We start from the raw sequence: 19,179 nt of genomic DNA on the forward strand, positions 1-19,179 counted from the left end.
TTCTGAACAAAATTTCCAATAGCAGGAAGTGGGACTTCACACACCACAGATTGTTCCCTGCATCTCTCTAGACCCAACGAAGCCAAAAGGAATTATGCACAATAGTAAAGAAACTGAAGAACACAATATGGAAAAGAAAGGGAAACACGCAGATTCGGTCAATTCGATTGGAGGATTTTTTCAGCTTAGGCAGCTGTTTGTGGTGTGGGGTTTGGTCTTCCCAGGTGCAGAACAGAACTTGTATTTTTTTGTAGGATGGAGTACATCTAGCTCTGCCTCGAATTGAGGCTTGTTAGACATAGGATCCTCTCACCTGGATGGCTCAGGCTGCCCCGGTCTCATCAGATCTTGGAAGCTAAGCAGGGATGGGAGACCACCAAGAAAGTCCAGGGTCGCTATGCAGAAGCACACAATGGCAAACCATCTCTGAATGTCTCTTGCCTTAAAAGCCCTACGGGGTCGCCATAAGTTGGCTGTGACTTGATAGCACTTTCTGTCACCAGCAGCCATAGCAACAGAGGGTATTATTCTGCTCTGGAAAGTTCAGCTGATGTGCCTGATGGGATTTTCTGGTTTGATCTGTCTCCAGCGGGTCACTGTGGCGAGCCAGGCCCCATCGTCAACGGCCAGATCAATGGTGAGAATTTCAACTACCGGGGTAGTGTGGTCTACCAGTGCAATCCAGGCTTCCGACTCATCGGGATGTCCGTCCGGATCTGCCAGCAAGACCATCATTGGTCTGGAAAGACTCCTGTCTGTGTGCGTAAGTATGTTGCTGTCTTTATTAAAGAGTCGCAGTAGTTTTTGCAGGGCATGATACACGGCTAAGACAGGGATTCTTGTCGGTGTTCAGGGCAGAAATGGGTTGAGACAAAGCAGTGTGAGTGAGTGTGTGTGTGTGGGGGGTCCCATCCGAAGGGGACAGAAAGTCAGGGACAAACTACATGTTACACTTTTAAACAAACTGAGTCTTTCCCCACAGTCACAGAGCAACTATGGGGAAAGGCATTATCAAAGTCCCCAAGAGCCCCATTGTACTCAGGATGACAGCACAAGGGGTGGGAGGACTCCTTCCTATTCTCATGCCATTTTCACGAGCTTAAAAAAAAACGGGAGAGATATTAATAGGCCTTTCTTTGGAGCTGTATGTAGGGGGAAAATTACTCCCTCCTGGCCACGTTGACTCAGGAAAATGGCCAGGGCAGCATTGGGGGGGAGAGAAGGAACCACTCTCAACCCTGTGCTGTTGTCCTGAGCCCAATCAGGGCTTCTGGGGACTTTGAAAATGCCTCTCCCCATAGTTGCTGCGTGACTTCAGGGAAGATACGTTGGGTTCGGACCTAGCTCGTCTAAAAACATAATGTTAGTTCAGCCCTCGGATATATCGACGCAGAAGTAAACTCACTAGCTAGAACATCTCAGTCTGTAAGCAGTATCTTCGAAAACAAACACCACCAGATCATGCAAGAAGATTTACATTGCATTTGAAAAGTATGATCACAAATGCAGTTAAGGGTTCCCCCCCTTCTCTCCCTTTACCTCCTTTTACCTTTCGTATCGTTTACAGTAGAATTATATTATCAGCAGCTAACGTGGCTGAATTCTGAAGTCTGCATAGTGTTTGTGTCAGTTTCTCAAAATGCCACGCTTCTAGCACTTTTTAAAGAGATGCTTACAGCCTAAACTGGAGATGTGGTAGAGAGCTAGAAATGTTACTTATACTGCCCAGTATCAGGTTTAAGCTAAGATCACCAAGTTTAAACAAAAACAAAAACAATAAAACCATAGTTTGGGTATACTTGCCCTCCATCTTATTGCATAATGTGTTCTTGAGGGCACAGCATTCCAGGCGCTTCCACACGTGCTGAATAATGCACTTTCTAACCACTTTCAATGCACTTTAGTGACCGTTTTCAAGTGGATTTTGCCATTTCACATAGTAAAATCCAGCTGCAAAGTGCATTGAAAGTGCATTATTTCAGCATGTGTGAAAACACCTGTTCATTTAGTGGGTGTATAAGGGCTGTGCTAATAAGGAGTGTTCTCTAATGAGAACGAAATGGGGAAGGGATGGCTCTAGATCCTATGGGTCTGTTCCACTAACGGTGATGCCACATGGTTATGCCAACTAATGATGATGCCAACACAGCCCGCATTTTGGACTAGTATCTGGGTAGACCCAGGTTCAAAACCCCACTCTGCCATGGACGCTTGCTGGGTGACCTTGGGCCTGTCACACATACTGTCAGCCCTACCTCAAAGGGTGGTTGTTCACCAGGAACAAGATTTCAGAGAGCATTTCAGGAAATACTCTGTGGAATCTAAGCCAATGTTTGAAGCTAGCTTGAGCCCCCATTGGGGAGAAAAGTGGGGAATGGATGAATAAAAAAAAACAGAATTGCAAGATCTAACCCACCATGACTTGAAGGGTAGTCACCATAAAAATGTGGGTGAGCATGTTTTCAGGAGTCTAACATCAATGCACATACAAAAATGCCTTGTACTGCATGAGGCCATTTGTCTGCCTAGCCTAATATTGGAGTGGATCGTACTCCTGTCATACCAGACCACTGAACAAAAGTCTGTTTATTTACTAAAATATTTATACCCTACCTTTTCTTTTAGCACAAGTTTGAAGCCTTACTCCAATCTGAGGAGCCTTCCTCCAAATTAAGTAACTCTTCTATTGGAGGAAAGATCCTTGGGCCAGAGAAAGTCTCCTTGGGGGATGGTTGGATCCACCTCTCCAAAGTTTCTGGATGAAAAAGGCCTTGGCCCATAACTACTGCTGAGATTCTTGAACTGGAGATGTGGGGGGGATGAAACTGGGACCTTCTACATGCAAAACGGTGGTAACATTTCGGCTTTCTCACTGCAGCCATAACCTGCGGTCATCCAGGCAACCCGACGAATGGCCTGACACAGGGCAACCAGTTCAACCTGAACGACGTGGCCAAGTTTGTATGCAACACTGGGTACCACCTAGAAGGGGCGTCCAGGTCTCAGTGCCTGGCAAATGGCCAGTGGAGCAATGCCTTGCCCGTCTGTCGCAGTAAGTTGTCCTCTCTGCCCCCCTTTTTTTAATGCTATATGAGACCTGGACGGAGCAGGCGTTTGGGCGACCCCGCCTACTCGACTCGGCAGTCTGGGCTAGCCTGCCTCTTTCCTTTCATTTGCAGAGAAAGAAAGGGAGACCTGTATCCCTTCCAACTCTTTCCTGTTGTGCTGGAAAGGGCGCAGGAGCCCGCAGGCAAGAAAATTGAAATGATAATGCCAAGGAGGAGGACACTTCACCTTAAGTGCAAGGCAGAAGCCATGGGAGAAATGCCGCTCCGTCTTCCTTTCAGCCACAGATTTGCTAGCAATTCGAAAGAATGATCAATCAAGAGAAAACGGATATGGCCTCTCCATAAATGCATATTAATGTGGTCATTTAAAAAAGCTTACTTGTTACGCGCTGGCAGAAATAAAGAGTAGCTCAGGAAAGGGAAGGGACTGCTTCCTAGCATCCCAACAAGATCCAGCGTGGTGTAGTGGTTGATAGCGGTGGTTTGGAGTGGCGGACTCTGATCTGGAGAACCAGGTTTGATTCCCCACTCCTCCACGTGAGCGGCGGATGCTAATCCCGGTGAACCGGGTTGGTTTCCCCACTCCTACACATGAAGCCAGCTGGGTGACCTTGGGCTAGTCCCAGCTCTCTCAGCCCCAACTACCTCACAGGGTGTCTGTTGTGGGGGAAGGGGAAGGGAAGATGATTGTAAGCCAGTTTGATTCTTCCTTAAGTGGTAGAGAAAGTCAGCATATAAAAACCAACTCCTCCTCTTCCTCCTCCTCCTCCTCCTTCTTCTCCTCCTCCTCCTTCTTCTCCTTCTTTTTCTCCATCTTCTCGTTTTCCTCCTCCTTCTCCTCCTCATAGAATCATAGAGTTGGAAGGGACCACCAGGGCCATCAAGTCCAACCCCCTGCATAATGCAGGAAATTCACAACTACCTCCCCCCTCCACACCCCTAGTGACCAGAAGATGGCCAAGATGCCCTTCCTCTCATCATCTGCCTAAGGTCACAGAATCAGCATTGCTGACAGATGGCTATCTAACCTCTTCTTAAAAACCTCCAGGGAAGGAGAGCTTACCACCTCCCCAGGAAGCCTGTTCCACTGAGGAACCGCTCTAACTGTTAGAAAATTCTTCCTAATGTCTAGACGGAAACTCTTTTGATTTAATTTCAACCCATTGGTTCTGGACCGACCTTGAGCAACAGAAAACAACTCGGCAACCTCTTCTATATGACAGCCCTTCAAGTACTTGAACATGGTTATCATATCCCTTCTCAGTCTACTCCTCTTCAGGTTAAACATACCCAGCTCCTTCAACCTTTCCTCATAGGACTTGGTCTCCAGACCCCTCACCACCTTTGTTGCCCTTCTCTGGTCACGTTCCAGCTTGTCTACATCTTTCTTAAATTGTGGTGCCCAAAACTGAACACAGTACTCTAGTTGAGGTCTAACCAGAGCAGAGTAAAGCGATACCATCACTTTGCGTGATCTGGACACTATATTTCTGTTGATGCAGCCCAAGACTGCGTTTGCCTTTTTAGTTACAGCATCACACTGCTGACTCATGTTCAGTGTTTGGTCTACTAAGACCCCAAGATCCTTTTCACACACACTACTGCTCAAACAAGTCTCCCCCATCCTATAATTATGCATTTGATTTTTCCTACTTAAATGCAGAACTTTACATTTGTCTTTGTTGAAGTGTATGTTATTAGTTCTAGCCCATTTCCCCAGCCTGTCAAGATCATCCTGCATCTTGGCTCTGTCTTCTACCGTATTTGCTACCCCTCCCAATTTAGTATCATCTGCAAATTTAATAAGCATCCCCTCTATTCCTTCATCCAAATCATTTATAAAGATGTTGAACAACACAGGGCCCAGCACAGATCACTGAGGAACTCCACTAGTCACTTCTCTCCAAGTGGACGAGGAACCATTAACTAGCACTCTTTGGGTACGATCTGTCAACCAGTTGCAGATCCATCTAACAATAATAGGATCTAACCCACATTTTCCCAATTTGTCAACTAGAATACTATGTGGAACCTTATCAAAAGCCTTACTGAAATCTAGATAAACTATGTCTACAGCATTCCCCTGATCCATCAAGGTAGTAACTTTCTCAAAAAAGGAGATAAGATTAGTCTGACATGACTTATTCTTGAGAAACCCATGCTGGCTCTTAGTGATCAGATCCATCCTTTCTAAATGCTCAAGGATAGACTGTTTGATTATTTGTTCGAACACTTTTCCTGGTATACAAGTCAAGCTGATGGGTCGGTAGTTACCTGGATCCTCCTTTTTCCCCTTCTTGAAGATGGGGACAACATTTGCCTGGCTCCAATCTTCTGGCACCTCACCTGTTTGCCAAGATTTTTCAAAAATAATGGACAGAGGTTCCAAAATTACATCTGCAAGTTCTTTGAGTACCCTTGGGTGCAGTTCTTCTGGCCCAGAGGATTTTGTTTCATTTAAAGAAACCAGGTGTTTGTGCACTACCCCAACGCCAATTCTAGGCTGCAAATCCCTTCCCTCATCACATGTTCTGTTTATGCCATGTTGAGCACCACTTCCCTCACAAGAAAAAACTGAGGGAAAGTAGGAATTGAGGAGTTCTGCCCTCTCTTCATCTCCTGTTACAATTTCACTTTCCGGTCCACGCAATGGGCTTATCTTGTCCTTGTTCTTACTCTTACTCTGTACATAGGAAAAGAACCTTTTTTTGTTGCGTTTAGCATCTCTCGCTAGCCTAAGTTCATTCTGAGCTTTAGCTTTCCTAACACTCTCCCTACAAGCACTAGTTATTTGCTTATATTCTTCTTTGGTTAAAGGCCCTCCTTCCACTTCCTAAATGAGTCTTTTTTATTTCTCAACTCTTTAAAAGCTGTTTATGGAGCCACCCTGGCCTCTTTAGGCTCCTCCCATTTTTCCTTCTCCTCCCATTTTTCCTCCTCCTCCTCCTTCTTCTTCTCCATCTTCTCCTTTTCCTCCTCCTTCTCCTCCTTCTTCTTCTTTCCCCCCTAATGCACAAATCTTGTAATGGTTCACAGGCCAGCTTGATGTACTCAGGGTGCACTGTGCATCAGCCCTTTTGCTACTTCAGGTGGTGCTCCCCATGTGTGCCATTAGCCAGCCATCACCACATGGATAGGCTCCAGGTCTGTTTGGCCATAGCGCTGCTCCCTCTCAGATGTCCACACGGCCCTCTCTCCTTGGCGACTTCCAGGAAACCATTTAATACTTTTATTTATTTATTTTCAATTTGCTAGGCCTTTGCATGCAGTTACAAGTTGCTGATTGATCTGTTTCGTTTTTTAAAATAAGTCTGTCGATAGATTTTACTGATATTCTGTCGAGGTTGGGATTGTTGCTGAAATGTTTTTATCAGCCTTTTTGAGGGTCGTTGGTCAGCATCTGGGTTAAGGAACAAATAAAAGGTGTGAAGAAAAATATAAATTCATCTTGCGCATCGAGCCAAAGTAGAAAAGGAGCTAGACATTTGGTTGCCTCTGGGGAGCCCAGAACAGCTTTTGGTTCTTCAAGCTGCCGGGGCTTTAACATCATAGTTCAAATTCACTTCTCGAATTCCCTTCCTTCTGCCCACCTCCATCTCTGGCACTCCCCCCCCCTCCCCGTCCCTCCCACACTGTCTTTCTTCCACATCCCTGACAAATACCCCCACTTCTCAACACTTTATTCTTGTCAAGATGAAATGAGGCTTCAACCCTGGAATAACTCCCCCACACACACCTAGCCAAGTGTTTTATACCTTCTACTAAGGGGTCTCCAATCTGTTTGAGCCTGTGGGCACCGTTGGAATTCTAACACAGGGTGGTGGGTGCAACCACAAAATGGCTGCCACAGGAGTAGGGTTGCCAGGTTTCTCTTCACCACCAGTGGGAATTTGGGGGGCGGAGCCTGAGGAGGGCAGGGTTTGGGAGGGGAGGGACTTCAATGTCATAGAGTCCATCGGCCAAAGAGGCCATTTTGTCCAGGGAAATTGATCTCTATCGGCTGGAGATCAGTTGTAATAGCAGGAGATCTCCAGCTAGTACCTGGAGGTTGGCAACCCTACCCAAGAGGCAGAGGCACCCACAAAATGTCAGCGACTCAAGTTATGCATAGCTCTAATAATACCTCTCTAATCAAAGATCTGCTTAACGGGGTGCCTTTTAAAATGAATTTATTGTATAGAAATATTTTCTCGCTTACACATAGCTAGCAGCCACGTTATTAAGATCCCTGTGCATTGGTGGCAGCTGCTGCCAACATAATGTTTTTTAATCTGCACAGCCAATCAGAAGTCCCCCTTGGCAAAAGCGCCACCCGATCCCACCCACTTTCTTTTTAAAAAGTGCCAGAAAAGGTGTTGGCAGGTGCCATGATGACACCCATGAGTACCAGGTTGGAGACCCCTACCCTATTTCAATGCAGAAGTGAAACCCCTGTACCTGATGTCTGAATGGTGTATTCAACTTCATGGCTGCATCCACACAGCACCAAATATTGCTTTGTTGCTGCGCTACAGCAGTCATTTGCAACTGGACGTGCTTGTACACACAGGAGAATCTTAGTTGCAAAGGACTGCAGTAGTGGAACTTGCAGTGGAATTAGTGTTCCGGCCAATACTGGAACGAACGCCGAGCATTTATAGGAAAGGAATCTTTTTCCCCTGTTATACCCTCTGGTTTCTTTTATTATTATTCTTATGTTTCTGTCATTTGCTTGCAGTTGTTAATTGTACTGACCCCGGGCACCTGGAAAACAGCATCCGACAAGTGCAACCAAGCGGGCCTCACAGATACAGCTTTGGAACAACGGTCACTTATCTGTGCAACCATGGATATTACTTACTGGGTACCCATGTGCTCACCTGTCAGGGGGACGGCACTTGGGACCGGCCCCTCCCACAGTGTCTTTGTAAGTCCTTCCGTTTACTTTAGGGGTTCATTGTCCCCAACACAGATGTGGTTTTGCAAAAAAAAAAAAAAAAAAAATAGATGACTCCTCCTGTTACTTTCCAGATTATATGAAGGTGAGGTAGTTCGTATTCTACACAAACAATGCGGTCATAAACGGAGTTACACCCTCCTGAGTCCCTTGAAGACAATGGGCTTCGAAGAGTGTAATTTGGTGTAGGGTTGCACCAAAATATACCCAAATCCCATCCAAGGATGCTTCAATATTGTGCTTAGAATGAAACTCCCAAAGCAAATTGGAAGCTTGCTCTATTGGACTGCTCTGATCTCAGTATATTGAGTTTGTATAAAGCTAGGGTTGTGCAAAAAAAAAAAATCAGTACATTTCAGGTTCGGGTTTATTGGGCCCAGTTTTTTTCGGTAAACCTGAAATAAGCCGAATACCCGTACCGGTAAATATTCATATTTGGCTTATTTCCGGGTTTACTGGAAAAATTTGGTCCCATTATAGTCTATGTGGGGGGAATTAAGCTCCTTTGGGGGCATTTTTGGAGGAAGAGTTCCCAAATTTTCGGTTCGGGGATATTGATATGCACAACCCTATATAAAATATAAGATTAGGGATAACACATGGCAGGAGCAGGAAAGATTGGGATACATCAAGAAAGAGGGGGAGTCCACCAAAACGTTGGGCACCTATATGTTTTCAACCCATTCTCCACGAAGGCTAGAAACTTGATTAAAACCCAGAATAATAGTTGGGGGTCCCAGGAACCCAAACGGAGCACCAGTTAGTAGATATGAGGGATGGAAGCTCTGAAGGGGAACCACCCTGAGCACAAGAATGCAACCTGAGCCTGTGAAAATTGTATCCCTTTTTAAAAAAATCATTGCTTTGGAATCCTTATACCAGTGAGACTCTTCTTAAACTGATACTGCATTCACTGGGTCCCTGCCTTATTTCAGGCTAGCAAAAGTTTAAAACAGGAAATAAGCAGAGATGAAACTGCTCTAGAAAAACAGAAATGTAGATCATTTCGATTTAATCTCCATGAGGAAATAGTCTTTTAAGAACAGGTTTATTTTAGGTTAAATGTGCTTGTTAGCTTACTCAATTTCCCTCGGCAGGAATCCACTTCCTTTGCTCCTCCCCAAAGGCATTCTCTGCTTCAATTATACTTTGGCCCCAGCCAGCTATTTTGCTGGTTCCTAGATGAGGACTCTTATCCATGACAGTTACGAAAGCCTGGTCATGTATTACGTGCATGAAAAAATAACTTCGTAAAACTGAGAGTTCTGCCAGAGACAGGCAGAGAAAGCTGGAGGGGATTGTAGGGTCCCGGCCCACTTTCCCCATCCATCCGTTGTTGACCAACACTGCCTTTATCTCTAGCGGACCCTGCTCCTTCTGCTAGCAGTCCCTTGGGACATTCGAACAGTAAAGCAGAGAGATAAGGCGAGCAGAAATAACAAACAAAGGGATAGACAGAGAAAGGAAGGGGGGCTTCTGCCTCCCTGTGTGCCCACAGTCCCCGTCCAATTTTCTCGTCTTCAAGGGAGCTTCCGGACTCTTCGCCCTCAGGGCCAGGCTTCTACATATGAGGATGTTTTCTTGGGCGACTTTTCGTCGGGCGCCTAAGCAAGGAATGCACGAGGTATTTCTGTGGCACTGCCGAGGGCCCCCAAACTTGTGCTTTCTACCTGCTGAAACCAGCCCAGAAAACAGATGTAGACAAACCTCAGCAGCACCAAAGAATCAGGGCTAACCAGTGATAATAATCATGCTACCCTCTTCCCATACTACCAATAACGCCATAACCAGGTGTGACAATGGAACTTTAAGATGGCATTGTACCCTTAGGGAGGTTGAGATCAAAATGCCCAACCCTCCCTTCAACCTCCCCGGACCTCTCCCAGGCACGGCATCCAGTTTGTAAGAGGAATATCCATCCAACTTTAAATCATTTGCGGTCCATGTCTCCTGAATGATTACAACATCAAATTTTCTACGAAAGAAAGGCACATCCACACTAGATGACAAACAACGTGACCGATCTGCCACATTCCAGGATACTATTTCTATGGGGTTTTAAAGTACTTCCGTGATCTACGCTAGAGTGTAGTCAATCTAACTGTAAAGCTTGTTGTGAATATAAAGATCCCACTTGCTCATCATTTCTTAACTCCACTATCTCTCCTCTAGTCTGAGATGGATCTAGAGAGTTTTTATTTGCCCAAAGGGAAAAAAAAGATGGACTGACCAGTATTAACAAGGGAAGGGGGATGAATATGTATAAAAGCTCCACAAGGGACCAGTGAATGTGATTGTGGTGGAAAAGAGGCAGACGTAGACTAGACCATTTTCCTGTGACCGGTGGAATGCCTCCTAGGATAGACACTGGTTGCACCAACCATTTGCCAATGATTTTTTTTAATGACACCCACTTATATCCAACCGCAGGGGAGCCCAAACAGCTTTTGTGTCGCTCCATTGATTAATCTGAGCTGTTCCAAAGTCTCACCCTTCTTCAAAATAATTTTTTTTAGTTGCATTTTGTTCCTCTTCCTCCTCCCTTCACGCTAAGCAACTTTAAAAAGACACACATACAATTCCCCACCCCCCGGGCACCTTTGTTTTTTCCTGTGTTTCCAGCATGCCACCTTACCACAGTGTACAAATAACGGGAAATTGACAAGTGAACCCCACATGGCTATTTGTGAGGATGGGAAATAAATATTGGGACAAGCCAAGTTAAAGCACAGTTGTTTTTTCAGTCTAAAGTGACTTGCCAATTTTGCCTAAACCCAAATTCTGAGGCAGATTTGGAGGTTGCTGCTTGAGCAAAAATATCTGAGGAATTTCAACGGAAGTGAAAAGAATTTTGGTACCACTGCAAAATTTCTCAGGATTTCCATTCATCCCTACCTGGGATCCAAAACAAAAACAATAATGCAGGTTGGTAGCCAAGACGTGGCATGTTTGTTTCTTCTGCCTTCATCGGAAGAAAATGTCCTGTTGGTGGTCTGCAGTTACTGAAAAAAACTTCTCCATGTTGTAGTGGAGGGGCCGTGGCTCAGTGGGAGAGCTCCTGCTTGGCTTACAGAAGGTCCCAGGTTCAATCCTCGGCATCTCCAGTTAAAGGGACTGGGCAAGTAGGTGATGTGAAGGACTTCTGCCTGAGACCCCGGAGAGCTGCTGCCGGTCTGAGTAGACAAGACTGACTTTGATGGACCAAGGGTCTGATTCAGTATAAGGCTGCTTCATGTGTTCAAATATGGGAATGTCTGAAATGAGATTGCCCATTACAAAATTTCATGGCAAATTCAGATGTTTATCGTGTGGGGGGAGTAATTGGTGAGGATTTTAAAGGGACGCTCTAAGAATGTTGATCAGGTGAGACAACATTTCTCATGGGGTTTCTGTCTCAGACATGGATAACTGCATAGGGAGAAATGTTGCTCTGGAATTGTGCCAGAGCTACCTTGAGCATATTTTGGAAGCAAGGAAGCCAGAGAAGCAGTGCTGTTTCCCTCAAGGCAGTGAATTCAAAACAACCTTCATCTAATTCTCATAGCGTAAGATTGTACTTAAAAACCAAACAAGAGAATTAGGAAGCTTGAGAGCTAGCAGAGGTAGGGGAAGCTACTCAGTTTTCCATATATCTGACTGCCTGAAGGGTAGAAGTTTTAGGTGTGCATTTGGACCTGACCCTCTGGGAACAGCTTTATGGGGTACCTTGCAGCCATCATAGGAGTCCCGGAATATCTGCGAGAAGCAGAGAGGTGTAGATGAGACCTTCAGGGACATAGTAAAGAGGTCCTACTCTCACATTGACAGCTTCAGTGTTAAAGAAAGAGGACGGTGTTGTAGTGATTCGGGGGAAATAATCCCTTAAAAAGCATTCATTCCTAGATGATAAACTGGTATACTCAGGCTGAGGATAGGCCTTCAACTAACTTTCTGGGGAAAGCCAACAACAGGAGCTGAGAGCTAGATTTGGGACAAGTGGCACCTTAAAGACCAACAAGATTTCCAGGATATAGACTTTTGAGATACAAAGCTCCCATTGTCAAATATTTAACTCTCGAAAGTTTATACCCTGGAAATCTTGTTAGTCTGTAAATGGCTACTGGACTCAAGTCTAGCTTTTTAACACAGCTAACCCCCTAAAATGCCCTGACCTGGAGCCCCGTGGCACAGAGTGTTAAGCTGCAGTACTGCAGTCAAAAGCTCTGCTCACGACCTGAGTTCGATCTCGACGGAAGTTGGTTTCAGGTAGCCGGCTCAAGGTTGACTCAGCCTTCCATCATTCCAAGGTCGGTCAAATGAGTACCCAGCTTGCTGGGGGTAAAGGGAAGATGACTGGGGAAGGCACTGGCAAACCACCCCGCAAACAAAGTCTGCCTAGAAAACGTCGGGATGTGACGTCTCCCCATGGGTCAGGAATGACCCGGTGCTTGCACAGGGGACCTTTACCTTTAACCCCCTAAAATAACAGGCGTTAGAGGCATCTGCTTCAGGACGAGTAATTCCTAAGGGATGGTGGTGGAAATGCTTCAGGTCCTCAAGGCAAGGGATACAGGAGAACTTTGCATAGCAATTCACAGACAAATGACACCTATAGAAAGGGTCATAAGAGATCAGAGCATAAAAAGGGCATCTGGAGAAGAATACTTGATATGGGCATTTATAACCCAATGCTAGAAGCCTCCATGCAAACATGAGGAAATTAAAATGCTTGGCACTAAAAATACAGGGGATATCAGAAACTTGGTAGAACAGAAAGAGTCCAAGGGATATAGTTAACTCTAAACATACATTCCATAGAAAGGCAGGGCAGGGTGTACTTGAATGTAATATTACTCTGTATGCCAAAGAGAGGGTATAGAGTTCAATAAACAAGAAAACCTCAGAAGAAGAAACACCTCCACAGAATCACTATGAATGAAAATCTCAGGCCTATCTTAGTGTTGAGGATATTCTGTGGCTTCCCTGAACAGATGTCTGAGAGTGATTAAAGCATTTGTGACTTGTTTTTCAACAGTTTTCTAAAAGTGGGTTGTAATAAAAAAGATGGAGAAAGAAATCAGGGAACAAATGTTGTAATAATGGGTGACTTCAACCACCCTCACACTAGATAAATATATGTTCAGGCCATAAGAAATGGATGGAAAGTCTAGGTGTGCTAGGCAGACCACTGTGTTTTCATCCACAGCCTCCATGTCTTCAGAGTGGGGATAATAACTCCTACCTTCTGAGGCTACTGCGATTGTTCAACGTGCTTCACAAAGTGCAGGTGATACTACACTCGGAGTGGTAGCAAATATGGTAGAAGACAGAGCCAGGATGCAGGATGATCTTGTCAGGCTGGAAAACTGGGCTAAAACTAATAAAATGAATTTCAACAAAGATAAATGCAAAGTTCTGTATTTGGGTAGGAAAAATCAAATGCATAATTATATGCACAAGGGGAGACTTGTATTGGCAATAGTATGTGCAAAAAGGATCTAGGTGTCTTAGTAGACTATACACTGAACATGAGTCAGTAGTGTGATGTGGTAGCTAAAATGGCAAAATCAACAGATCACATGAAGTGATGGTATCACTACTCTGTTCTGGTTAGACCTCACCTAGAGTATTGTGTTGAGTTTTAGGCACCACAATTTAAGAAGGTTGTACATAAACTGGAACGTGTCCAGGGAAAGGCAACAAAGACGATGAGGGGTCTGGAGACCTATGAGGAAAGATTGAAGGAGCTTGGTATGTTTAGCCTATAGAGGAGGCAACTGAGAGGTGATATGATAACCATCTTCAAGTACTTGAAGGGCTGTCATATAGAAGATGGTATGGAGTTGTTTTCTGTTGCCCAAGAAAGTCAGACCAGAACCAATAGGTTGAAATTAAATCAAAAGAATTTTCAGCTAAACATTAGGAAGAACTTTCTGACAGAGTGTTTGCTCAGAGGAACAGGCTTCCTCAGGAGGTGGTGAGCTTTCCTTCTTTGGAGATTTTTACGCAGAAGCTAGATAGCCATCTGATACCAATGCTGATTCTGTGAACTTAGGCATATCATGAGAGGGAGGGCAGGAAGCGTTGTGTCAATGATTGAGTCTTGTGGCTCCTTCTTACATGTCCATGGTAGTGCCGATCACCACTTAGGGGTCAAGAAGTAATTTTCCTCCAGGCCAAATTGGCCAGGGATCCTGGAGGGTTTTTTATCATCTTCTAGGCATGGAGTAAGGGTCCCTGGTGGTGTGTGTGGGGGAGGTACTTTTGAATTTCCTGCATTGTGCAGGGGGTTGGACTAGATGACCCTGGAGGTCCCTTCCAACTCTATTGTTCTACTTTATCTTAGGAATAATCTAGCTATATAAGTTATGAGTGTTATTATTAACTAGGCTTTACCAAGATCGAGAGGAAGAGCCCTGTGGGATGTCCAATGTGCTGTCTTTTGAGAGATGGTCCATCCTAAAGTACAAGTATGATTCAGTCACATGGTCAGCATATATGTTTCTTTGTGATCTTGCTTCTTGGCACTTGGAAAAAGGTTTTTCTAGGAAAGAGTCCTGGCTTGCAGTGGACACTTCTGAGAAATCCAGACTCTCATATCTTTGATCTGATGTAAAGCAAGACATCAAAAAAGTTGCTATTTAAAAATCAGTACGGGAAAGAAAACTTTAGAATCCAGGTTTGAAAATGTGGGCCAAGTTTTAGAGAAGGGGAAATACTGCTACTCTTTTTTGGGAGCCAAATTAGTGACAGTTACTAAGATGAGTTTGCCAAAGTAACAGCTGCCATCCAAGACAGACAGATGCCACTATCTTTACTCTGCTCCCTGCTATGCAGACACAATTGATAAGAATAGAAAATCAAGGAGGATTCCAAAAAAGGGGTGTTCTCCACAGCTGTCAAACACCAGAACCCCACTGGAAAGTGCAGATGCCTGAAAACTTGTGATCTCAAACTTTCTCTAATGAATGGCTGTTCTTGATCTAATGAATGGCAGTTCTGACTTCTCCACTTGAACTTGTGTGGAAGGAATTCTGCACTACTGCTTAGATTTTAAGGATCAAAGACAAAACGTGCTTCTCTAATAAAACCACATTGTATAAGAAGTCTTTCATGAAGTTTCTACTGGGCAAATGATGGCCATAGATTTTAGGAAAAAGGGGTGGTGGAAATCACAGGTCTTTCTCAGTGAGAAGAAACTTTCATAAATGCCCTAAAAAACCATTCCAGAAGAAACAATTTGAGATTCAGGGATTTGCCCAAGTATATCACATCCATAATTTTCTTTGCTGGTGGCCATGAGATAAATTGCTCACTGGTAGGGGTGTGCATATCAACATGCCAAATGGAAAAAAACACCAGATTTTTTCCAGGTCTTTTTTTTTTACCATCGTTGAAAAGGCAGCAATAAAAGGGGGAGCAACAAAGCGGACCCAAATAATGCCAAATTTATTCAGGTGAAAATGCAAAACTAGAAAGATTCGGAATCCCAATTTAACCTTCAGTTCAAGCTTATTGGTTTAAAAAGCTGAGCAGATGTGGTCAAGGTATAGTTTCATTCAGAGATGTTCAACAACGGCGATAGATTCCATGTATTGCATATTTGGCCAAGATTTCTTTGTATGCCTTCCTCTGATTGCATTTGGACAGAAGGGCTGAGGTGGTGGCACCTCAGTGGCCCAGGAAGGACGTTCACCATGTATCGTCAACCACAGAGTCTTCTGATTCAGGGTTTTATTCAACTTCCGTGCCTAGGAGTATTTCATGTAAACTACCCAGAGGTGGAGCATCACCAACTGGAATTAGCAATTTATAGTGCATTCCTGAAGGGAGGGGCGAGTGCTTTTAGGAGCCAGCGTGACCCCTACCCCGGCATCCATGCCACTTGTGCCATGCAAACTGGCATGGATTCCAGCATTGGGGCACTTACACTGGACCCCTGGACTGTGGCAGCAGCGCAGTGTTTGGACTCCAACGCGGCCTCCGCCATTCTTCTGGTGCAAGTCCCCACACCGGCATCCCGGGAGGTGTTCCAGGGGGTGGAGCTGCCATTAGGCAGCTTCCTAACTCCTTTCACGCTGGGAACACCCCCTAACGAAACAGTGGTGCAGCGTCACTGTTTGCAATGGGGCCTTTCCCCCATTTCCATTTTTCTGTCTTTAAAAGCCTTTTTTCCCCTGCAGTGGCCATGAAACCTTTGGGAGATGCCATGGCAGTGCCATGGCCATGCCATTCCCAGCTGCTGCAGGTTTCAGGGATGGGCTGTAAGTCAGGAAATAGAAAACATGATCCTTGCTAAAGATAAGCACAACTGGGTATGGATACATGGTCACACGAACCTGCCTTATACTGCATCAGACCTTTGGGCCATCAAGCTCAGTATTGAGATGGAGAAATCTGGAGACGTCCGTCCTGCTCTCTCACTCTTTTTTCTCATGTATGTGTTTTGCTAAGTTACTTTGGAGAATATTTTGGGTCCCTCACTGTGTGGCGCAGAGTGGTAAAGCTGCAGTACTGCAGTCAAAAGCTCTGCTCACAACCTGAGTTCGATCCTGATGGGAGTCGGTTTCAGGTAGCCGGCTCAAGGTTGACTCAGCCTTCCATCCTTCTGAGGTCAGTAAAAGGAGTACCCAGCTTGCTGGGGGTAAAGTGTAGATGAGTGGGGAAGGTACTGGAAAATAACCCCCGTAAACATAGTCTGCCTAGTAAACGTCAGGATGTGACATCACCCCATGGGTCAGGAATGACCCGGTGCTTGCACAGGGGACTACCTTTACCTTTTACGCTGCTTCTCAGGTACAGACTAGGTATTTGACCAGCCTCTTTTCCCAGAGGAAACCTTCTCAGAAGACTATTTGGTCTTTGGTTAGAAGGAGGGGCATTTGTGGTGAATGCTTAGCGGACCTTAGCAAGAACTTTACAGGTAGAAGACAAATTCCTGCTTCTAACTCATGGGCTCCAGCAGTGTATTGAAGAAGTGGGGAGGCTATTGATCTTACCTTTGCGGGAAGGGGTACCGGGAGTTATTACTGCTAAGTCACAGCAGTTTCCAGTAAAAAGCCTGCTAAGAGCAGTGAATTGCAAGTGGAATCTGGCATGCCAGGAATTGTTAATCTTTAAAAGCACTGTTGCCGCTCCGCGTTTTCAGCTTAGGTGTAAATTCCTGGAGGATCGGTTATTACGTTACTTGCCACTGTACTTCAGAGCACCTCTTTGGAAATCTTGGCATGGTGCCGCTCACAGCTCAGTGCCAAGACCATTTTTAAATATATATATAGAGAGAGATAAAATTGCCCATATATGCAAACATGTTTGTCCGATCAGTTCTTTGTTACAGTGGCATACATTCTGGATATTCCATTCTGTTGTCAGTGGGAACATTTTTAGTAGCTATCAAAGAGTGTGGTGTGGAAGAAAGAGCCTCCATTGCTAAGATTTCCCTTTGTGTTCGGAACCTTTCGGGTAAAATTAGATCTGATGGCCCTCCGGTTCTTTTTCAGTAGTCAATCACTTTTCTCTCTAATGGACAGAATGAAATGGTGAGATGCACTTAAAAAGCATACACAAAGCTTCAGACCTACAACCTGTCTCAGTTAATTCCATCAAGGATGAGTCACCTAACAAAGAGTCAGAGTGTCGATGGGTTCACACAACCAGGCAGAGTACAGGATCGCAAGCACACAGGCAGGCTTCTCACTTAATGCTTTGCCACCTTTTATTAGGTGGTTGCCTGAGAGTCCAGGTCGGAAAGTTCCATGCCCATGAGAGCAGCTTCATAATTGGAGCCATAACTGTGGTCCTTTTGCCACATGTAGACGTTCTGTTCTTCTTGTTTTACCCAAACTGTTCAGAAAGAACTGAGACGCATGTGGTAGTTCTTGTTTGGGCAAGAGGTCCTTAGGAAATAAATATACAAAAATTTTCACCAGGGTTCCATGCATTCCTAGTTCACCTGGATAGCCCAAGGCTAGCCTGATCTCATATGAACACATGAAGCTGCCTTCTACTGAATCAGACCCTCGGTCCATCAAAGTCAGTATTGTCTACTCAGACCGGCAGCGGCTCTGCAGGTCTCAGGCAGAGGTCTTTCACATCACCTACTTGCCTAGTCCCTTTAACTGGAGATGCCAGGGATTGAACCTGGGACCTTCTGCGTGCCAAGCAGATGCTCTACCACTGAGCCACAGCCCCTCCCCAATCTCATCAGATCTCAGAAGCTAAGCAGGGTTGGCCCTGGTTAGAATTTGGATGGGCAACCTCCAAGGTCTTCGAGGGTCATGACACAGAGGCAGGCGATGGCGACCCACCTCTGAAGGCCTCTTGCCTTGAAAACTCTACAGGGCTGCCATAAATCAGCTGTGACTTGATGGCTATAGAGAGAGAGAGCGCATTTCAGATATTCCTGCACAAGCGCCTGCAGTCTGAAATCACGTGGCCCATCAACACATTTCTGCTCATCTCTAGGAGGGCCAAATCACATCAAATCACTGGGCAGAGTCAGTGTAAGTTGACATATTCAATAGAGTTTGATACTTGGAGGCAATCCAGTGAGCTGCCAAATGTAAATTCGCATTGAAGTTTGCCATATCTGGTTTCCAAACCATCAAGGGGAAATTTCCCAGGACAATTTGAGGTGTCATCTACAAGCAAAGATGCAAAAATCCTCTGAGAAATGCAGCTTGAGCTGAGATCGGTGCATAGGAAAAGTTGATGTGAACTGACCCCAAGATTATTCTGTGGGCTGGTGGGGAGGACAGGGAGGCCTCAACCAACCAATTCCATCAGCAACATTTTTTCTGTTCTTTCTCTGAAAGTTTTTGCGGTAAGGTTGAGCAATAACAGTGTTTCCCCCCTTGTTTCAGTGGTTTCGTGCGGCCACCCTGGATCCCCGCCCTATGCCCAGATCTCAGGGGATGTGTATACAGTTGGTTCTGTGGTGCGCTACAGTTGCCTGGAAGGGAGAAGCTTGATCGGCAATTCCACGCGCATGTGTCAGCTTGATGGGCGCTGGAGTGGCTCTCTGCCTCATTGCTCAGGTGGGAAAGATTGGCACCATGATTGAGGCTAGGGTTGCATGTGAAAGGGAAGGTACATATTATGTAAGCGTGCAGTAGAGTTTGCTAGTATCCATTCTATGCATTCAGTCAGACATTTTTTCCATGTATTATGGTGTCCACCATGTGGCCGTGTTCAAAG

At 45.1% G+C, this 19,179-nt stretch overlaps 1 protein-coding gene across 1 annotated transcript in view; it reads left to right on the top strand.

Annotated features, from left to right (window-relative positions):
• Positions 1-19,179, top strand: part of CSMD2 (CUB and Sushi multiple domains 2) — a 690,555-nt gene that overhangs the window by 629,720 nt on the left and 41,656 nt on the right. Inside the window, exons 53-56 of the mRNA XM_056846155.1 lie at positions 590-763; positions 2,879-3,052; positions 7,786-7,974; positions 18,846-19,019. Coding sequence (XP_056702133.1) covers positions 590-763; positions 2,879-3,052; positions 7,786-7,974; positions 18,846-19,019 — 711 coding nt within the window. The remainder of the gene's footprint in view (positions 1-589; positions 764-2,878; positions 3,053-7,785; positions 7,975-18,845; positions 19,020-19,179) is intronic.

The sequence above is a fragment of the Euleptes europaea genome, chromosome 3 (assembly GCF_029931775.1).
Source record: "Euleptes europaea isolate rEulEur1 chromosome 3, rEulEur1.hap1, whole genome shotgun sequence".
NCBI lineage: Eukaryota > Metazoa > Chordata > Lepidosauria > Squamata > Sphaerodactylidae > Euleptes > Euleptes europaea.